Source organism: Aquarana catesbeiana, linkage group LG02, assembly GCF_042186555.1.
Source record: "Aquarana catesbeiana isolate 2022-GZ linkage group LG02, ASM4218655v1, whole genome shotgun sequence".
Lineage (NCBI taxonomy): Eukaryota > Metazoa > Chordata > Amphibia > Anura > Ranidae > Aquarana > Aquarana catesbeiana.
In genome coordinates, this window is record NC_133325.1 from 608,293,185 (window position 1) to 608,315,787 (window position 22,603).

Sequence of the window (22,603 nt, forward strand, 5' to 3'; positions counted from 1 at the left end):
GAGAATGCACTACGGCAGGATACAGTGGTGATGCAGAAAAAAAAATGTTTTTTTTTTTTTCGCTTAGACTTAACCTTATTATGTTGCACCGCTTCCTTAAATGAAATCTCTCTAGACTGAGCTGATAAAAATCCTCCCTGTCCGTGCCCCTCCATTATTTTTCCATCAAAATCAGTACGGCAACTATCAACCCCTCCCCTTGTGCCGGGGTACCAGGTGTAATCCTAGACTCTGACTTGTCCTTTCAGCCCCAAATCCAATCGTTGTCACAAGCTTGTAGACGTCACTTCTGTAACATCTTTAAAATTCTCCCTTTTTAACCAATGAAACCACCAAGCTACTCATTATTTCCCTTTTTATCTCTCTCCTTGACTATTGTACTTACCTTCTCATAGGCCTACCTCTACACAGGCTACTCCCTCTTCAATCTCTCATGAATGCTGCTGCAAGACTCATCTACCTTACCAACCACTCAGTGTCTGCTACCCCTCTCCTCTAATCCCTACGCTGGCTTCTGATTGCACAGCAAATTAAATTCAAAATACTAACTACAACATGCAAAGCCATTCACAACTCTGCCCCAAGCAACATCACCAATCTTGTCTCCAAATATCTCCCAAACAGTCCTCTCCGCTCCTCCTAAGACCTCCTACTCTCAAGCTCACTTGTCTCCTCCTCTAATGCTCATATCCAGGGTTTCTCCAGAGCCTCTCCTATCCTCTAGAACACTCTACCTCAATCTGTCTGGCTATCTCTTACTTTGACTTCCTTTAGGCGATCCCTGAAAACTCATCTATTCAGGGAAGCCTATCACGCCTCCAACTAATCTTTTATCACTTCGATCAGCTCATCCCCCACAGTTACAACCTTCTGTACCACTTGCCCTACCCTCTTAGATTGTAAGCTCTTATAAGCAGGGCCCTCTTAACCCTCTTGTATTTTATTGTGCTGTAACTGTACTGTCTCCCTTTTATATTGTAAAGCACTGCGTAAACTGTTGGTGCTATATAGATCCTGTATAATAATAATTACATAGTGTTGTAAGGGTTTAGTAAACAAAAAGACCTGATGATTTTATTCAAGGTATGCTTTAAATCATTTCATTCCCTAAGTCAGTGTTGAGGATACAAGAGTGTTCAGAAGTTTTATTTGAAGGTAATGCAACTCCAGCCTCAGAAAGCCATTGAGATAATAGCAAAACTGTAGCATGCCTAACCCACTCAAAACACTTTAGCAATCTCAGAGCTAATTTTTCAGTGACAAAGAACATTTATTTCCTGAGCTGGGCAACCACTGCTGTTCTTGACTCCCCTGCAGGTGGATCAATTTTCCACTTTGCAGGCAAAAAAATCCTCCACTAGTTTGTCAGATTCACCATGCCATGCTTTTTCTATTTGTACTACACTAAATATGAATGAATAATTGTAAGTATGTTCAGTCTCTATCACTCTATCATGTATAATCTCTAAATTGGATGTTTTTCACACATTACATATTAATAGAGTTTTGTTTTCATTTGTTCTCACCATTTTTTTTCAATAACAAGCACAGCCAGATTTTTTAGAAAAAACAAAACTTGTTGAAATGAGTCAGTGGGCTGTTAACACATTGTCATAAAACCACATTTTGTATGCGCATAACGTACAATGCATATTTATATTTCAAGGTGAAATTGTTTTTAAAAACATACATGATTTTAACAACTTCTACCTAATGGCTAGGATTTATTGAATATTATAGTAAGTACCTCTTTGTAGTAGGAAAAATTTAGCAAATACCTATTGGTGCATGTGAACCTATCCTAAGTACCCCTGCTAGTGAATATATTCTAGTAGTACTCTTTAAGTTATCCCTCTTGTTTATTCATAATTAAATATATTTATGTGCTTGTGTTTTTATTTGGTAAAGTTTAAATATAAAAATTTACAGGAAAAATTAAAGGGCAAATTTGGCCCTTGGCAATGTCAAATGCAGCCCTTTGTGTTTATGTACCGTTGGTTGAGAACCTCAATTTTCCACAGTTGGCTATTAATATTATTAAATATAACATTTTTAGGCTTTGGATAAAGTAGGGAAGTGTAAGAACTTGTATGAGATGTCTTAATCTTGTGTGTCTTGATATTCCAGTTACTTTCCTGATGATCAGACAGGAACGGTACGGGGGAATGCTCCCTCCCTTTCTTTTCTTTTACATTGGAGAGATTTTCATCATTTCCTATTCCAGTGAAGTTTTACCTTTCTTCGCTATATCCATTAAAAGAGATCACAAGACCCATTGATTATTTATTTTTTCTTTTTTTTGTAGGTGGGGGGATTTACTATTCATCAAGAAAGACTACCTCTAACTGGCTGATGACACATTTAAAAAGGCATGTGCAGACTGTGTGCCGCTTGGATCTAGTTTCTTGGTACCTAACTGGAGGTCCTTAATAGTTTACTATGGCAAGTGGACAAATCATAGCAGATGACAACATGGGTTTGTGTTTGTTCTTTTACAGGAACTTTGTTGTGCAAAAAGCATTGAGAATGAATGTGAGGGGACTATAGGAGGGGAGCGAGTTAAGTTTAAAGATAGTGCTGGCCTTTGGACGGTAGGAGGTACCAGAAAATTATTTTTAAACTTCAAGCATTATGCTGCCATGACACATGTAAATAGAACCTGTATATATGTCATTATTGTAGAAAAACAAAAAAAAGAATGAGTTGACACCATCCCATCTGTTTAGAGTTTATTCTTCAAGACAAGGAGCAGATGACTGCATGTTGCTTGATCTATCAAGACCCATTGAACACCAGTCTTCTAAATGGCCTCTGAACCCATTTCCTTGTGAAAAAATCCTTTGCTGTGTTTAACCACAGATACATAGAATTGGTCAGAAAGTGGCCAGAAGTGGGCAAAAAAGACAAAAAAATAAATATATACCTTAAACCTTCATTAAATGTTTGGGGTTTGTGCACTTCTTTCTAGCCACTAAACATATTTAATAGAAAATATGCTCTTATGCATCTGAATAAGGTAATTGAAGTTTATGACATTGTAGGGATAGGAATTTTTTTGGTGCAAGGTGTGTGTGTGGGGTGGGGAGATGGGGAGGTAAGAGCAATACATCCGATCTAGAGCATCTTTGATTTCTTTCAGTTTTGGGAACAATAGCTTTATAAGTCAATAACCCTCTGTGAAATGAGTACCATCTGGGAGCAATCTATATGTGGAAAAAACCCATAAGTATATAATTCTTTACAATAGTCAGAAAGGTCCTTGAAATTTTATAGATTGGTAGAGATATTGCTAATGCTATAAAAAAAATACTAAACAGATTACCAGACTGATTTAAAAAGGCAGTGCAATATGCAGTGACCATGTATGATGTATAGCAACCCACAGCAACCAGATTTCATTTTACTGCAGTAAAAAAAACTTGACGCATGCTTAGAGGAAACAGTGCCATTCCTCTTGCTATCTCATCCTGCTGTACCTGTGCAAAGAGGATGATGTTACCAAATTGATGCCCCCAATATCGGGTTGCAGTTCTCTAAAAAATCACAGATAGCAGCTGTGAATTGCTCTGTAAAAATCCACTTTACTTACTTTTACTTTAACTTCCTCTATTCTTTCCCAATGGCCTTAGGCTGAAGAAAAATAGTTCCAGCAAATCAGTAAAGGAGGGATCACGTCACTGTATCTGGAAATATTGTCTAAAATTTGACTTGATTCTTAAAAGTGTGATCTCCAAGCTGAGTTTTCAAAGCTGCTATGTGGGAATTTTTTGACAGCTGCAACATAAAAGCTTACAACAGCTTCTATGCACAGTTTCTGTTTGGTAGGATAGCAAGACAAAAGGCATAGTTTACTTTAGCTTTGGTTAATGCACTTAGCTTACAGTAACTGCCTTTAACACTAACTTATTTCATATACCTAAAAAATATCTGTTTGGTTTACGAGCACTAGAGCTGCTGTAAAGTTGTGGATACACAAACCTTACTTTTTTGCAAATATTTCTCTGTACTGTTTTTTTTAGCTGTGATATCAGCCAAATCAATAGGAAACTGTCAATGACAGTTGCATAAAACACAATTTAAATAATAAATACACAATAATAAATGTACCATCCTGTGTCCAAATTCTTGCAAAGCCATCATATGATCCTGTAGCCAAGAGTGTGCCATCAGCCTGTGGGAGAGCAAATATTAAAAATAAATATGGCATATTTAACCTTGTATCCTGGAAATGGAACACTCAATTCAATGTGTCCCTTTTTTTGAAAAAGTAATACAAAGCCCAATCATCAAGAGGAACGTTTACAAAGCGTAACAGTGCACGTTCTCTGTAAGGAAAGGCATTAAAATAATTTCACCGTCTATTAAACCATCTGCCATCAGCTCTAGGTGAAAGCTGTTTTTTTTGTCTGTAGCTAAATATAAAGAATGACAAGCTGTTGAAAATGCATAAAAAAAATGAAATACAGTTCATGGCATTTTTATTCAGTTATAGTTTTTAACCCTTATAGGAAAAGGACTGATTCATCCACATAACTAATTGATAATGAATCCCTATTGTAAAGAAAACTATAATGTAATGGACTGAGTCCACATGATAAGTTATGATATATATATATATATATATATATATATATATATATATATATATATATATATATATATATATAATATATATATATATATATATATATATATATATATATATATTTTAAGTAATGTTTTTAATTCCATTTTTTACATGCTTGCTGTTTTATATTATTTATGACTGTATTACAAATTGATACATAATTCATCTAGTGGCTTTGTGTATATTATCAAACGTGATGAACAAACTTCTAAACTAGCTACAGCAATCTCTTCAAAGACCTTTTTAAGTTCACCTAAAGCCACCAAATCCAATGATCAGCTAATATTCAAGTTTCAACGCTCACCTCCTGCACTTATTTACTGGTCTATACTCATCATGAGGGATGGCCTTCAGGCTAGGTTCACATTTAATGTCTTGTGAATGCACATTTTTGCATGTGTTTTTGTTTTTGCGCTGCACGCATAGGGTTGCCCGTTCTTTTTAATGGGCTGCCTCGCCTGCAAAAAGCACACCAAAAAAGCTCATGTACCTTTTTGGGCATTGAGCTTCATGTGTTTTGGCACACTTGTCGCATGTCTGCTTTCTATGTTTGGGGTGCCATTAACAACAAATGGCACAACAAGCGCAATGTGCTTGGTGTTAGGGGTGCTACAGAAGATATTTTAACACATGCCGTATTTGCACTTTATTAGCTTTAAAGTCTACTGCTTTACTCAGAGACCTGATCAATTGAGAATAACGATGTAGTTCAGTCATTCTGCAGTAGTGGGTATATGTAATAGGTGAACATTGCTGTCACATGCACATACTGTATGTTTTTGTAAACTATGTATATGCAGAAACTAGGTCTTTTAGCCATTAACTCTCATTATTAAGATTATCTGTTCTAATAAAAGAGTATGTATTCAAATTTCTGTTGGAAGCCAAATCAGGGAAATGCTTTTCTGCTTAGGAGCAGTGCATGAGTCAGTATATGACATGGAGTGTTCTATTGGTCTCTTTAAAACTGACCTCTAGGCAAGCCACTAAAAACACAGGTCAAATATGGGGGCTGTTGTACCTGCCAAAGGATTTGCATTTCTGTTCATACAGCTCTGAAATTTATATAACTCTGCCTCACAGCCCTGTCAGGCAGAAATGAGAACACATTTTTTCGCTTTTACACTTACTCATTTTGTCCCCCTCCAGCCTTTGACTGAACAGTGAAAGGAGAAGCAGCACACTAATGAGACCAACTTCTGTCACTCTACTCTCTTTTGCTGTGAGCATGTGGATATATAAAAATGCACTCTGTATGTGCCTGATGGACTGGAATGCTGCATGAGGCATTAAATATACTAAAAGATATGCAATCTATTGGAAGAGTATAGTGAAAAGTGTTTCACGAGCAGACTAGAAAATTAGGGCAATTTGATTGTGCAGCATGGATAACTAGTTTCAGACAGTTTCTTATGTTAGCACATACACTCACATGCTACTTTATTAGGTACACCTTGCTAGTACCGGCCCCCTTTTGTCTTCAGAACTGCCTTAATTCTTTGTGGCATAGATTTAACAAGGTGTTGGAAACATTCCTCAGAGATTTCGGTCTACATTGATATGATAGCATCACGCAGTTGTTGCAGTTTTGTCAGCCATACATCCACCACTTTCCAAAGGTGCTCTATTGGATTGAGATCTTGTGACTGTGGAGGCCATTTGATTATAGTGAACTCATTGTCATGTTTAAGAAACCAGTTTTAGATGATTTGAGAATTGTGACATGGTGCATTATCCTGCTGGAAGTAGTCGCCAGAAGATGGGTACACTGTAGTCATAAAGGGATGGACATGATCAGCAACAATACTCAGGTAGGCCGTGGCATTTAAACAATGCTAAATTGGTACTAAGGGGCCCAAAGTGTGCCAAGAAAATATTCCCCACACCATTACACCACCACCACCAGCCTATGCGAATTGTAGCCTCAGTTTTCTGTTCTCAGCTGACAGGAGTGGCACCTGGTGTGGTCTTCTGCTGCTGTAGCTCATCCTCTTCAAGGTTCGATGTGTTGTGCATTCAGATATGCATACTGCATACCTTGGTTGTAACGAGTGGTTATTTGAGTTACTGTTGCCTCCAACCAGTCTGCTCATTCCCCTCTGACATCAACAAGGCATTTCTCTCCACACAACTACCACTCACTGGATAGTTTCTCTTTTTCCGACCATTCTCTATAAACCCTAGGGATGGTTGTGTGAGAAAATCCTAGTATATCAGCATTTCTTGAAATACTCAGACCAGCCTGTCTGGCACCAACAACCATGCCACATTCAAACGCACTTAAATCTCCTTTCCTCCCCATTCTGATGCTCAGTTTGAACTTCAGCAAGTTGTCTTCACCACGTCCAGATGCCTAAATGCACTGAGTTGCTGGCATGTGATTGGCTGATTAGCAATTTGTGTTACCAAGTAATTGAACAGGTGTTCCTAATAAAGTGGACGGTGAGTGTAGATTAAAGCTAAAATGTCCAAACCGCTATGATAACAATTAGAATTTATGCCCTAATGTTGACACAGGATTGAACAACCTCAAATGTGCATTCTGAAACACCAGTCATTCTATACAATTCTTGGTTCCAGTGCAGGATTCACTTTTGAACCAAACAGAGAACCCTCAAGTGGACATAGACCTTAAATCAGGGGCCTCAAACTGGTGGCCCTCCAGCTGTTGTAAAACTACAAGTCCCATGAGGCATTGCAAGGCTGCCAGTTACAAGCATGACTCCCACAGGCAGAGGCATGATGGGACTTGTAGTTTTGCAACAGCTGGAGGGCCGCATGTTTGAGACCCCAGCCTTAAATGGACACCTACAATGTAAGAAAAAAAAATATGTTAACATTATAGAATATTCTGTATTCATAGCATAGCTCCCAACTGTTCCTGATTTGGAGAGACTGTCCCTGATTTGGTACAAAGTCCCTTGTTCCTCCTCATTTGTCTCTCATTTTGGTCTGATCTATATAGTTGTATATAAAAGGCACATTTGTATCTTTCAAAAAGTGTTTCCCAGTGCTAAACCTTTTAACCAATTTCTAAATGACTGCATTTGTAAATTCCAAAAGCCAATATAAAGGTAAACTACTGGTAAAAAAAAAGCTTTTGTGGGTTTAACATCTGTTCTTTTTTTTTTTTGAATGATTCTCCTTGTAAGGGGGCGTGACAGGGGGTGTGTCCTTTGAAAATGTAAGAAAGACAAGTAAACATCCTATGTATTGCTAAGCTTAGAATAATTTAAATTGGATTCCACTCTGAGTCTTCTTGCTGAGTTGACAATGCTTGTGGATCAGCAAGTTGTCATGCTTTGTGTCGCAGGAGATATATCTTTTGCACAAAACCACAGTTGAAACAAAACAATACATTTTTTTACATTTTGCTCTTTACTGTATTTTAAATAAATGTATTGCTAGGCCCTGTATATGTCACCAGTTGTTGCTAAATAAATAATAATGATAAAGCATATAGTCAGATCTATAAAAATAAACTCTTTTAAAACGTGTTTTCAATTTAGTATAATACACCATGTACAGTAACCAATACATCTCAGTTTAGAGTACACATCTTCTCTAAAAGCATCATCAAGATACTGTTTACACAGTTAACGTCTTACTCCTTGGACATCCATTAGTAAATAATGCATACATTATTCATATAAAGCATTATGACTTTATTCACAATGCTTACAATATGCAAATACTTTCGCTTTGAAAGACCATTAAGCCATTTTAAACCAGCTAAAGTAAACATTCTGCTCATAAAAGTTCATTGAAATGTTGAGTAAGTATTTTTAATCATTTTTGTAAGTTCGAGGAAGATTAGAAAAGTTAAGTAATTACTTCATGCTTAGCTTCTAATGAATCCTAACTGTAAGTAACTTACATTCCAGTCCAATGAGGTCACATCTTTGTTGCTTGGAACATCTTGCCCACCTTCTCGAATACAGTGTCTTAAAACTAACTGAGTGGAATTGCTACTGCTATTTTCATTCAAGTTCCATATTCTTGCTGTTGAGTCTCCTGACCTTGAAATTTAAAAAAAAATCAAAAATCAAAAAAAATAGATTTGAATTCTTAAGCAGAACATGTTCCTTTTGTAAATAACAAAAGTTCATTTGGACTGAATACTAAGTAGGTACTATATGTTTACATATAGCGTTTCAGTTTCAGTCTAGGATTTTCTCATCTAACCATTACTGGCTAGTCAAGTTTGCCAGAGTTAATGTTTATCCATGCTTATGTGAATTGTGTTGTGTATTGCCATGAGTTGATGAGCCATGTTACGTTTTTTTTAAGTTGTTTTAAATTGATTTACATAGCACACTGCAGAGCAATGCAAATACAGAATGCAGTGCTTTGGAACGTCCATACATTTTTCTATTCTAGAAACTGCAGCAAAATTCATGATAATGTGAACCTGTGGTAATGCTATGGATATTAATAAGTTTTGAATGAGCCTTTAAACAAGCCTTTACTAACCTCTGACACAGCAGGTACTACAGAAAATTCATCCTCAAATCAGTAATCAGTAGTAACAAATACTGTTAAAGGGGTTGTAAAGGTGCACGTTTTTTCACCTTAATGCATCCTATGCATTAAGGTGAAAAAACATCCGACAATGCCAGCCCCCCAGCCCCCCGTTTTACTTACCTGACCCCTCGAAATCCCCGCGCTCGCTCCCGACATCCTCTTCGCCACTCAGCCTGGCCGTTGATTGGCTAGAGTGGAAGGATTGAAAGCAGTGCAGCCATTGGCTCGCGCTGCTGTCAATCACATCCAATGACGCGGTGCGCCGGGGCCGAGTGATACAGTTAGCGGCTTTAGCCGCAGGCTCTATCACGGGAGAGCGCCCACAAGAACTAAACACCATGCGAGAGAGCTCGCATGAAGGTGTTTAGTTCTTGCGGGGAGGAGCTGAGACAGCCCCAGAAGACCAGGTTCGGGGCCACTCTGTGCAAAACGAGCTGCACAGTGGGGGTAAGTATAACATGTTTGTTATTTAAACAAATACCTTTACAACCCCTTTAAATATTCTTCTAGAGTCAGCTTTAGCAACTAGACACCTATCCACATCAAACAAAAGGCAGTTCCAGATGTGCAATAAGAATACTGTGCTTACAGTCAGTAGGTTGCTAGAGGCTTGCTTCCTTAAGTGGACAATCACTGTGATCTGCTGAGAGGAATGCTGCACCATCCCACCTGATGTACAGGCTTGTGGGAGACCTGTATGTTGATTATACACAGAAAGCTTTCTTCCTCCCATCACCAGGTACAAACAGGAGGTGTCCAAGATGTGCCTAGACTGTCCCTTTATCCACAGGAATCTGTCCCCAGGTAAGGCCTATCTCTCCCTCACAAGTGGGGGTCTGTACCTAACTGATTTCCCCACTCCGCAGAGCTCCTAAAATGACAGAAGGGGATAGATATCCCAAATATTAAAAGGAAGTGTCCAATTAGACACCGCCTCCTCCAAGATGGCACCCAGAATGCATGGTAGAGGACATACTTGTGATATGCCCAACTTCACCCTAGTTTCTCATTTTGCAAATCCATTTCCTCCTGCAGCATAGACATATGTGAAGAAACGTTCTCCCTAAAACACTAATGGGTTTGATTTACTAAACAGGAGAATGCAAAATCTGGTCTCTGTAGGAACCAATTAGCTTCCAGGTTTTTTTTGTCAAAGTCTAGATGAACAAGCTAAAGTTAGAAGTTGTTTGGCTACTATGCACAGATGCATCAGATTTTTCACTCTCCAGTTTTAGTAAATCAACCCCAACCCCTAGCCACACCTAAATGAAGACACCCTTTTGTACAAATGCTTCTCATTCCATCTTGTGATTTTTATAGCAAAATCAAATGCTGCACTGGAATATTAAAGGCAGCATAGGGCCTTTCCTTATATACAAAGTTGCTTTTTAACAATAAAGACTAACAAACAAGAGAAAGAAGGCATATATAGAGTGTAAAATAAGTATTGAATACGTCACCATTTTTCTATGTAAATATATTTTATATAAGGTGCTGTTGACATGAAATTTTCACCACATGTCAGTAACAACCCATGCAATCCATACATACAAAGAAACCAAAACAAATATGTTCAGAAATTAAGTTGTGTAATAAAATGGAATGACACAGGGAAAAACTGAAACGTATTTAACTGAAATGTATTTAATACTTCATACAAAATCCTTTGTTTGTAGCTTCAAGACACCCCTCTTGTATGGATAAACTAGTTGCATGCATTGTTAAGGTGTGATTTTGACCCATTCTTCCACACAGTCTTCAAATTTTGAAGGTTCAATGGGCCTCTTCTATGAACTCTGATCTTTAGTTCTTTCCATAGATTTTCTATTGGATTCAAGTCAGGTGATTGGCTGGGCCATCCTAGCACCCTATGCTGAAAAACAGCCCCACACCATGATGTTCCCACCTCCAAACTTTACTGTTTGGTATGGTGTTTTTGGGTTGATGTGCAGTGCAATATGACCTCCAAACATGGTATGTATTATTGCATCCAAAGGATTCAATTTTGGTCTCATCTGACCAGACTATAGTCTCCCAGTATTTCACAGGCTTGTCTAAATGTTGTGCAGCAAAAAATAGGAAGTTTCCCCAGGGGTTTTTTAGCAGCAGAGAATTTGTACAAAAAGTAGTAGATGTAAAAAATCATTTATTTAACAGACAATAATAATTTCAAATGAACAGTAATAAATCATCCATATAGGTAGTGCGACACAAAAACAAACATGGAACATTACTCATAGCAAGGAACACCCTATGTACAAGCATGGTTTGCCAATTGTATTTCAGACGTATGTATCCACATGAAAAACCCCGATGCATTTCGACCCTTGCTATTTTTCGGTCTCTTCAGGGGGATTTATATTCTAGGAAAATATCAAAGTATCTAATTACAGTCATTAGACAATATAAAAAATGTGTAAGTATAACATTTCGAATTGAGCAAAATTATATCTCCATACACATAGAGGTATAGTTACCAATGGGTAGATGAAGACATGAAAATGTATCGCACGAACTAACATTGCAGGATTGTAGTTGTCCAAAGATCCCATCGCTGCCGCACATCCCCCCCGCGTCCTCCGGGTGGGCGCATAGTCCACCGAGTTTGCAGGGGGCCATGTTCTAGGACCCGGAGAGGAGGATGGGGGGTAAAACACCTGCAGATGGACATGCAAAGACTTTTTGTAATTAGTCGTTTAGATAATATAGGAGGAGTGTATAGAAGTGCTTGGGAGCTGTAGGCTGGTTGTTATTTGATCACTAGTGGATTCATGTTATAGAAAAAATTAATTAAGTTATACATAACATAGCGTAGTTTGTTCGTTAGTTGGATTGGTTATGAAAGGGTTGGCTAGCAGTGAAGAAAGGTTGGGTGGGGGATGGAGTGTAGTGATGTGATTGGTGAAGTGAAAGTGCATGATGTGGGATTGACTGATGATGGGGCAAAACAAGTGTAGAAGTGAAAAAACAGAAAAAGCAAAAAACACACTAAAAACTGAAAAACAAGTGTTAAAAGTGTAAACCATTGTATATGTGAAGTGAGAAGAAAAGGGGGAATAGGTTGAATGAAATGAAATGCTGAAAGTAAGATGGATTTGGGTGCCAAAAAAACCAAAAAAAACCAAACAAGTGATGTGACACAGAATAGTATATATGGTACGTAAGGTAAAAGGATATAACTAGGGTTTTTACTACATAAGGTTAATGGTGTAAGGTGAAAAAAATCACAATGTTGGAAAATGAAAATAAATGGGTATAACACAAGTACCTAGATTAGCCAGTCAAACAGCATTCCAAAAAGCTGCACTTACCAAGCAGGAGTGCTTGGTAAGTGCAGCTTTTTGGAATGCTGTTTGACTGGCTAATCTAGGTACTTGTGTTATACCCATTTATTTTCATTTTCCAACATCGTGATTTTTTTCACCTTACACCATTATCCTTATGTAGTAAAAACCCTAGTTATATCCTTTTACCTTACGTACCATATATACTATTCTGTGTCACATCACTTGTTTGTTTTTTTTGGCACCCAAATCCATCTCACTTTCAGCATTTCATTTCATTTAACCTATTCCTTCTTTTCTTCCCACTTCACATATACAATGGTTTACACTTTTAACACTTGTTTTTCAGTTTTTAGTGTGTTTTTTGTTTTTTCTGTTTTTTCACTTCTACACTTGTTTTGCCCCATCATCAGTCAATCCCACATCATGCACTTTCACTTCACCAATCACATCACTACACTCCATCCCCCACCCAACCTTTCTTCACTGTTAGCCAACCCTTTCATAACCAATCCAACTAATGAACAAACTACGCTATGTTATGTATAACTTAATTAATTTTTCTATAACATGAATCCACTAGTGATCAAATAACAACCAGCCTACAGCTCCCAAGCACTTCTATACACTCCTCCTATATTATCTAAACGACTACTTACAAAAAGTCTTTGCATGTCCATCTGCAAGTGTTTTACCTCCCATCCTCCTCTCCGGGTCCTAGAACGTGGCCCCCTGCAAGCTCGGTGGACTATGCGCCCACCTGGAAGACGTAGGGGGGATGTGCGGCAGCGATGAGATCTTTGGACAACTGCAATCCTGCAATGCTAGTTCGTGCGATACATTTTCATGTTTTCATCTACCCATTGGTAACTATACCTCTATGTGTATGGAGATTTTAATTTTGCTCAATTCGAAATGTTATACTTACACATTTTTTATATTGTCTATTGACTTTAATTAGATACTTTAAAATTTTCCTAGAATATAAATCCCCCTGAAGAGACCGAAAAATCGCAAGGGTAAAAATGCATCGGGGTTTTTCACGTGGATACATACGTTATAAATACAATTGGCAAACCATGCTTGTACATAGGGTGTTCCTTGCTATGAGTAATGTTCCGTGTTTGTTTTTGTGTCGCACTACCTATATGGATGATTTATTACTGTTCATTTGAAATTATTATTGTCTGTTAAATAAATTATTTTTTACATCTACTACTTTTTGTACAAATTTTCTGCTGCTAAAAAACCCCTGGGGAAACTTCCTATTTTTGTATACATTTGGGTTATGCAGCTTTGGGGGCTCCCACATTGTGTTTTTCCCTTCTATAAATGTTGTGCAGCAAACTTTAAACGAGCTTCAACATGCTTTTTCTTCAGCAATGGAGTCTTGTGTGGAGAGCATGCATACAGGCCATAGCGGTTGAGTGCATTACTTATTATTTTATTTGAAGCAGTTGTACCTGCTAATTCTAGGTCTTTATGAAGCTCTCCACAAGTGGTCCTTGGCTTTTGAACAACTCTTCTGATAATTCCTTTCACTCCTCTGCCGGAAATCTCGCGAGGAGTGAAATGATGTTCATTCCACTTCTGGATTATGGCCCCAATAGTGCTCACTGGAACATTTACAAGTTTAGAAATGCTTCTGTAACCAATAACATCAGTATGTTTTGCAACAATAAGGTTGCAAAGGTTTTGAGAGAGCTCTTTGCTTTTACCCAGCATGAGATGTTTCTTGTGTAACACCTTGGTAATGAGACACCTTTTTATAGGCCATCAGTTGAGACTGATCCAGCTGATATAAATTTGCAATGACAAGGGGCAGGATTGCTTTCTAATTACTGATAGATTTCAGCTGGTATCTTGGCTTTCCATGCCTTTTTGCACCATCCTTTCTTCATGTGTTCAATACTTTTTCCCTGTGTAATTCCATTTTATTACACATAATTTAATTCCTGAACTTATTTGTTTTTGTTTCTTTGTATGTATGGATTGCATGGGTTGTTACCGACATGTGGTGAAAATTTCATGTCAATAGCACCTTATATCAAATATATTTACCTAGAAAAATGGTGAAGTGTTCAATATTTATTTTACCTGCTGTATTTATATTTCTACACTAAACTACAAGGAGTTCTCCGAATCATTTTATTTGCAAAAACGTCAAGGAAAAAAAAGGTGATGGGGGGGGACCTCCAACTGATTCACAGTCTCAGTCTCAGTGTCAGGGCTGGGCTCAGGCCTTCCTTCTCTGAGATGGCTGCTCAACTTTCGGCTAATTGCCAGCTCCTATCTCTCCACAGTTACTCAGCTGTTGATGATATCCTGCTCGTCAGTCCTGTCTACTTAAGCCGTCCAGTCCAGAGGTTCTCTGCCTTCGCCTTGGTCAACATCACAGAAACTATCTCCTGCGATCCTGTTCAAGACTTGCTTTGCTGACATCCCTTCTGGCTCCAGATCCTGCTTGCTGTTCCACTACATTGATCCCTGACTTCTGGCTTGGCTGACTATCCGTTCTGGTTACTGATCTTTGGCTATGTTTTGACTACATTTGTTCTTTTTACTTTTATTATTAAACAAGTGTGAATTAACTGTACTTCTGTCTCGGTCTGATTCATGGTTTCTGACACTCAGCTCTGTTCCTGTATGCGGTGTGAAAGGGGGGTCCCTTGCTTCCCATAAGCTCTCAGAGCTTTCCTCACTGAGCTCTGCAGCGTGTAGTTTCAGCTTTCCACTCTCTGTTTTTTTTAACAGCTCAGACAAGCTTTATAAATTCTGCACCTTGAACAGATGTAGAGAAGGAAAGACTGTAGACAAACAGATGCAACTTATGTAGGAGGATTTGTTTCATCTCTGTGTATCAGCTGAGGCCAGTCACTTCACTGGTTATTTGGAAGGGTTTACAACCACTTTAGGACCTTTTAGATGGCTGTCAGGCTGAACAGCAAACATTTTTGCAGCATTCACTTCTCATTGGCTTCAGACCACACACTGCCTAGAGCATTCCTTTAATTAATATTGCTCTGATTTTACATAACAGCTATCTGACTTACCCAGATGCTAGGAGATCACTGACTGGATTCCAGGCACAGATGAACACTTCAGATTCATGTCCACGTAGCACTGTTGCTTTATTAGGTGGAATTTCCACATCACCATCAATTTCCATTGGTTCTGCATGGTTATCTGCAAAACACATCAGAATCTAGTTAAGTGTCCAATATCTTAAAATGGTTATTTAATGATACTGTCAAATGCTAGTAAGGAAGAGTCATTTAAAATTCTGTCCTGTATCTCTTTTTAATACAATGGAAGCACTAAAAGTAAATTGAATTGTTAAAATTTCAATGAACTGGAATAAGCCCTTTTCTATTTAATATGCTTTATGGGAACTTCAAGTGTGATGCCATTTGACAATGTAATTACATTTAAAAACCAACTCTACAAGGACAAAAACACTTAGGATTATAATGATTCATCAGAAATATGCTGCATCTTATGTGAACTGAGGAATACTGCACTATTAAAATATCTTTACTCTAAATCATGTTTTCTCAATTGCAGTGCTCACTACCCCCCAAGAAAATTGCCTTGATTGGGAGTGTAAAAGTACAAAATAGAAGCAATAAACCGTAATTGTCTGCAACTGAAATGCTACATGTTACAGTGTCAAATGGGGGTCAGGATTGGGAGTTAGGAGGGGCAGACAAAGAATAGGGGTCCACCAGGTGATGGGGAAGTGCGGCAGAAAAAAGCAATAGAGGGTGGATGGGAAAGCATGGGGGGGAGATAAATGGACAGAGTCAAGAGGAGAGAGAGAAATTAAAGAAAGGGGTGGGTGGCATGGGAGAGGATGGAAGGGCTGTGTTGAGAGCGTTCATTCACCCCCACAGTATCCTTGAGCCTAAATATTTATTTGGTGGTCAGATAGCTACAAAGCCCAGATGTCTTAAATTCACATAGGTGGCCTTCCTCTCTCCTACCTAGTAGGTAGAGGGTCAATCTCACAGACCATCATGAGTGGGATCTGGGGTAGTCAGCATGTCCTTATAGTAAGTCAAGAAAGTGATATTAGCCCAAGGGAATCATGTGTTGTGGAATTTCTTTTCTGTATTGTAGAGAGTAGCAGTGGGATCCTCCATTTCCCACAAAATTTTAAATTGTCATAAGGACAGTGGGGGAAAAAAGGGTTTCTGCCATAGGGCAGGTATACAAGCTTATGCGGAATTTAATAGGCATGTGAACAGGTGATACTCCAGTGCTATCACTTCAAATAAATAGTGTAACTTAACTACTAGAAAACACCGATGAGCAAATCCGTGGCTAAAAAAGTGTGATAAGTAATAGAGTGATTGTGTTGCGCTGTCAAGTATCATTGTATCAAACAAGTGATCACATGATTATGAATGTGTAAATATAAAACCAATAACATATAATACACATATACAAATGCAAATAAGTGCAATAAACTAATGATAACTACGTGCAAAGTGACCACAAAAGTGGCAATCATATACGTGTGCAGTGACTGTGATTGTAAGGTCCGTAAGGTAACAGCATTAGATAAATGGGTCTCTCTAGGGGTCCATATGCCTCTGCCTGCCTCCAAAAATATTTTCAATGGTGAACATAGCCTGTGGACCTCTGGGAATCAGAAAGGCATCCTCCATGAAAATCCTGGGGATCCTGCCCGATACTCTCATCAATAATGATATGCAAGAAGGAGATTTCAGATAGTGTAGTAACGCTTTAAACGTTTATTAAAAAAAAGAAAGTCTAGTTTTACCCACATTATTGTTCTAAATGTGGGTAAAACTAGCCGTTTTTCTTAATAAACTTTTAAAACGTTGCTACACTATGGGAGATCTCTTCCTTGCATATCACTATTGAGAGGAATATCAGGCAGGATCCCCAGGATTTTCACGGAGGAGTCCTTTCCGATTCCAGAGGTCCTAAGGCCGTGTTCACTATTAAAAATATTCTTGGAGGCATGCGGAGGCATATGGACCCCTAGAGAAATCCATTTATCTAATGCTGTTACCTTACAGCAGTAATGTGAGACGCGAGAGAGCGCTGAGGTGTCACAACAACTATAAGAAAAGACACCATTCACTTATTCACCAGATACTGCATAGTCTGCACTTGGACTTCATTTTAGTATATATTAGTCACTGCACACGTATATGATTGGGACTTTTGTGGTCACTTTGCACATTGTTATTATTAGTTTATTGCACTTATTTGCATTTGTATGTGTGTATTATATTTTATTGGTTTTATATTTACACATTCATATTCATTTAATCACTTGTTTGATACATTGATACTTGACAGCGCAACACCACCACTCTATTATTTCATAGGCATATCATTAACTTTGATTTATATCGTTTCAGCAATACCTGATTGATGTGAAACGATTGAGTTCTGTCCTAAATACATTGAAGTCACGTTGGGAATTACCTTTTGGACATATCTCCAGAATGAGCAAAGATAAAAGCAATGAGAGAAATTGTGTAGCAGCGTGTCAGGTTTCTTTTGATATTTCCAGCATGTGTTAGAAATATTGGGATAAAGTTTGTGGAGGCACATTAGGGCTAGTGGGATACGTTTGTTATTGATATTGGATGGCTTATGTATAATCTGAAAGGCATCTATTTAGGTAAAAGAGTGAGAATTTAAGTTCTTGCTCTGATTTATGCATATATGTGGGGAAGCATAACCCACTGGGTTAGTTTAGTACTCGGTATAGGTGGGAGAGCAGATATAGGTCCTCAAACAGAGTTGTTGGTCTAGAGCAGGGGTGTCAACATGGGCGTCCGCAGAACTTTTTTCAGGGGGGGCATCATTTTATATCACCCATGCTCCACCCCTTTTTGACAATGTCATGAAGGGGAGGGGCTTAGTCATTACCACATAAAACGCAGGCATGTGCCCATCAATTGCAGTCTCATTGTGCCTATCAAATGCGGCCTGTACAGTACGTGTATATATAGGGGGTGGATTGTAATATTATATACAGGAAGGAAGGTGTGTGTATATAGCTGTATACAGGACAGATGATGTATATCTGCAGTCAGTGATGATGGAGGAAGGTCTCTATATACAGGAAGGAAAGTGGGTATATACAGCTACCTGTATATACCCACCTTCCTTCCTGTATATAGAGACCTTCCTCCATTATCACTGTGCAGATATACATCATCTGTCCTGTATACAGCTATATATACAAGACAGATGATGTATATGTGCAGTCAGTGATGGGGGAATACAGGAAGGAAGATGGGTTTATATAGCTGTATACAGGACAGGACAGATGATATGATCTTTCCTATACAGTATTTAGCAACCCCCTTCACTGATCATACCTGCATTCACTCAGCTGCCCCCCTCATCTGTATATATGTCAGGCCCCCACACACACACAGCTCTGCCCCCCCTATACACAAACAGCCTCCTCCCTTTACTTGTACTCCCACCCTCACTTGTAAGGTGGTCTTCCTTCTCCCAAGTCCTGTTTCCACACGTCCCTGTGAAAATACAACAGGCAGCAAAGCAAACACGAGGGGCGCACATACAGGAAGCAGCCATAGGTGGCAGTAGAGAGCTCTGTAAGCTCAGTGACACTGATCTGAAGCAGCTGTGGAGCCGACACGCACAAACCCAGAGAGCCAGCACAGCTATAGGTGCGGCCACGGCAGACCCTTTCCAATTCCAGGGGGGTCACTCGCCCCCCCCTTGCCCCTACCTGCGGACGCCCATGGGTGTCAAACTTTCATCGCAGGCCGCATCAGCAGTATGGTTTTCCTCAAAGGCCAGTTATATTTGGGAAGTGCTACGTACAAAGTTTAGGAGTGCATTAAGTATAGAGTGCAGGGTTCAAGATTACACAATGTACAAATTTCAGTAGCATGTTACATAGAGTGCAGGGTTCAGGGGTGCCCTATGTACAGAGTTTAGAGGTGTAATACATACAGAGTGCAGTGTTTAGGGGTGTGCTGCCTACAGAGTGCAGGGTTTAGGGGTGTGCTATGTACAGAGTGCAGAGTTCATAGGTGCGCTGTGTACAGAGTGCAGGGTTTAGGGGTGCGCTATGCAGTGTGCAACACCTACGAGCCCCCACGCCCTGCCCACCTGGCCCAGCTCTAGTAACTACCTATGTAAATAGCTCTAGTACTGCCCTGTGTAGGCAGCTCTCTCTACTACCCATGTATTTGGCTCTGTTATACCTCCCAATGTAGGCAGCTTTGCCTCACATTGCAGGGAGATCGTTCTGGCTTTCACATTCTGGAAAGCTGTCCTTGTTGTGCCCTGGGTGAGGGATATGTTACATCCATAAACTTCTGAAAGCAAAGCAGTCCCTTGTAAACACAGAGGGCTTCTGTGTTTACAAGTGACAGCGGGGAGCGGAGGGTGAGAGCTGGTGGCCGCACAATGGAGTTCCACCACGTACTGGCTTCAAAACTGGGTTGGGGCACCTCATGACAAGGCCTGGCAGGCTGGATTTGGCAAATGGGCCTTTTGTTTGACATCTGTGATCTAGAGAGTTTGTCATACTCTAGGATGGCTCTCAAAAATAAAATAATCGGTATGCATCCTTTTCATTCATGGCAGAGGAGATCAAGGTTTGGATTTTTGCAGAGATAACCAATCAGCTGCGGCTATAAAGTGGGTAAATCTGTATTTGCCATGCATCTTAAAGCATTGAGGTGCTTGTTTTCTGCACCCGCTGAAAAAACTCGGTCTCGAAACAGGGGACATGGGAGAGGGATGCAGAGAAATTATGACTACCTTGTTTTAATATGCATTAAAGTGATTGTAAAGTCTCAAGGTTTTTCACCTTAACCACATGCCGACCGGGCCATAGCCGAAAGACGGCTACAGCGCGGTCGGCTTATCCTGGGAGGGTGTCCATGGACGTCCTCCCAGAATCCTGCTCTCGCGTGCCCCCTGGGGCGCGCACCCGAGAACATCCGTGACCGCCGGGTCCAGAGGACCCGACGCATCACGGATCACGGTAAAATGCTGCTGATCGCGGCCGTTTACCATGTGATCGCTCCGTCAAGTGACAGCGTGATCACATGTAAACAAACCGGCTTCATGTCATGATGCCGGTTCCTCTCCTCCCCTCTCTGTACCGATCGGTACAGAGGGGGAGGAGAGGGGGAGGGATCGGATGGTAGCAGCGTTGTGGACTGGATGTGTAGTGCCCACAGCGCTGCTCAGCGACAAATACAGTCACATCCACCCATCCATCCATCTATGCTCGGCCATCCCTCCATACTCTAATGCCCTGCAATACCCAGCACTACCCTGCAATACTCTGCACTACTCTGCAATACCCCGCAATACTCTGCAATACCCCGCAATACTCTGCACTACCCTGCAATACCCCACAATACTCTGCAATACCCCACAATACTCTGCAATGACCCGCAATACTCTGCAATACCCTGCAATACTCTGCACTACCCTGCAATACCCAACAAAACTCTGCAATACTCTGCAATACCGCGCAATACTCTGCACTACCCTGCAATACCCCACGATACTCTGCAATACCCTGCAATACTCTGCACTACCCTGCAATACCCCACAATACCCTGCAATACCCCGCAATACTCTGCACTACCCTGCAATACCTCACAATACTCTGCAATGCCCCGCAATACTCTGCACTACCCTGAAATACTCTGCAATACCCCGTAATACTCTGCACTACCCTGCAATACTCTGCACTACCCTGCAATACCCCACAATACTCTACAATACCCTGCAATACCCTGCAATACCCCACAATACTCTGCAATACTCTGCAATACCCCGCAATACTCTGCAATACTCTGAACTACCCTGAAATACTCTGCACTACCCTGCAATACTCTGCAATACCCCGCAATACTCTGCAATACCCCGCAATATTCTGCACTACCCTGCAATACTCTGTACTACCCCGCAATACTCCGCAAGACCCTGCAATACTCTGCAACACCCCGCAATACTCTGCAATACCCCGCAATACTTGCAATACCCCGCAATACTCCGCAATACTCCGCAATACCTTGCAATACTCTGCAATACCCTGCAACACTCTGCACTACTCCGCAATACCCAGCCCTACCCAGCCATACCCAGTCATACTCTGCAATACCCAGCCATACTCTGTAATACTAAGCCATACTCTGCAATACAAAGCCATACTCTGCCATACCCAGTCATACTCGGCGATACCCTGCAATACCCAGCCATACTCAGCCATACCCAGCCATGCGCAGCCATACTCAGCCATACCCGGCCATGCGCAGCCATACTCAGCCATACCCAGCCATGCGCAGCCATACCCAGCCATACTCAGCAATGCGCAGGCATAGTCGGCTATACTGGGCTATACTCTGCCATACTCGGCCTCTGTATGTGGCCAGGCTGTGGAAGTCTTACACATGTGGTATCGCCGTACTCAGGAGGAGTAGGAGAATCTATTTTTGGGTGTCATTTTTGATATGTACATGCTATGTGTTAGAAATATTGTATAAATGAAGAACTTTGTGTTAAAAAAAAAAAAAAAAAACACTTCCCGCCCGCCGTCATATGACGTCCTTGACTTTGTGCGGGGATATCTGAGTGATGCCTGCAGCTACAGGCACCATTCAGATATCAGCTTTTTCAGCCAGTGATTCCCTACACCATAAGAATGATCATAGTGGCTGTTCCACTGCTTGATCGTTCTTGACGCCCCCCCTTCCTGCTGCCCTCCGGTGATTCTACCGACTCACCGCTACGATCGAAGCCAGGATCTTTTTTTTTTTTTAATTTTATTTCAGGCTTCCCAGCCTAGAGGTGAGATGTGGGGTCTTATTGACCCCATATCTCACTGTAAAGAGGACCTGTCATGCCATATTCCTATTACAAGGGATGTTTACATTCCTTGTAATAGGAATAAAAGCGATCAAAAATTTTTTTTTTGGAAAAAAGTGTCAAACTAAAATAAATAAAGTAAAATGCAGAAGCGAATGCCCACGTAAGTCCCGCCCACTTATGAAAACGGTGTCCAACTGGCTACAAGGGCAAGTTCAGAGGGTGGTGATAAATGCGGAGAACTCGGAATGGTCAGGGGTGGGTAGTGGGGTTCCCCAGGGTTCTGTGCTGGGACCAATCCTATTTAATTTGT

General features: G+C 40.2%; 1 protein-coding gene across 1 annotated transcript in view; it reads right to left on the reverse strand.

Moving 5' to 3' along the window:
- TBL1X (transducin beta like 1 X-linked) overlaps window positions 1–22,603 on the reverse strand; it is a gene marked incomplete in the record, with an annotated part of 495,828 nt that overhangs the window by 72,153 nt on the left and 401,072 nt on the right. Inside the window, 3 exon segments of the mRNA XM_073616359.1 lie at window positions 4,108–4,171; window positions 8,505–8,646; window positions 15,489–15,621. Coding sequence (XP_073472460.1) covers window positions 4,108–4,171; window positions 8,505–8,646; window positions 15,489–15,621 — 339 coding nt within the window.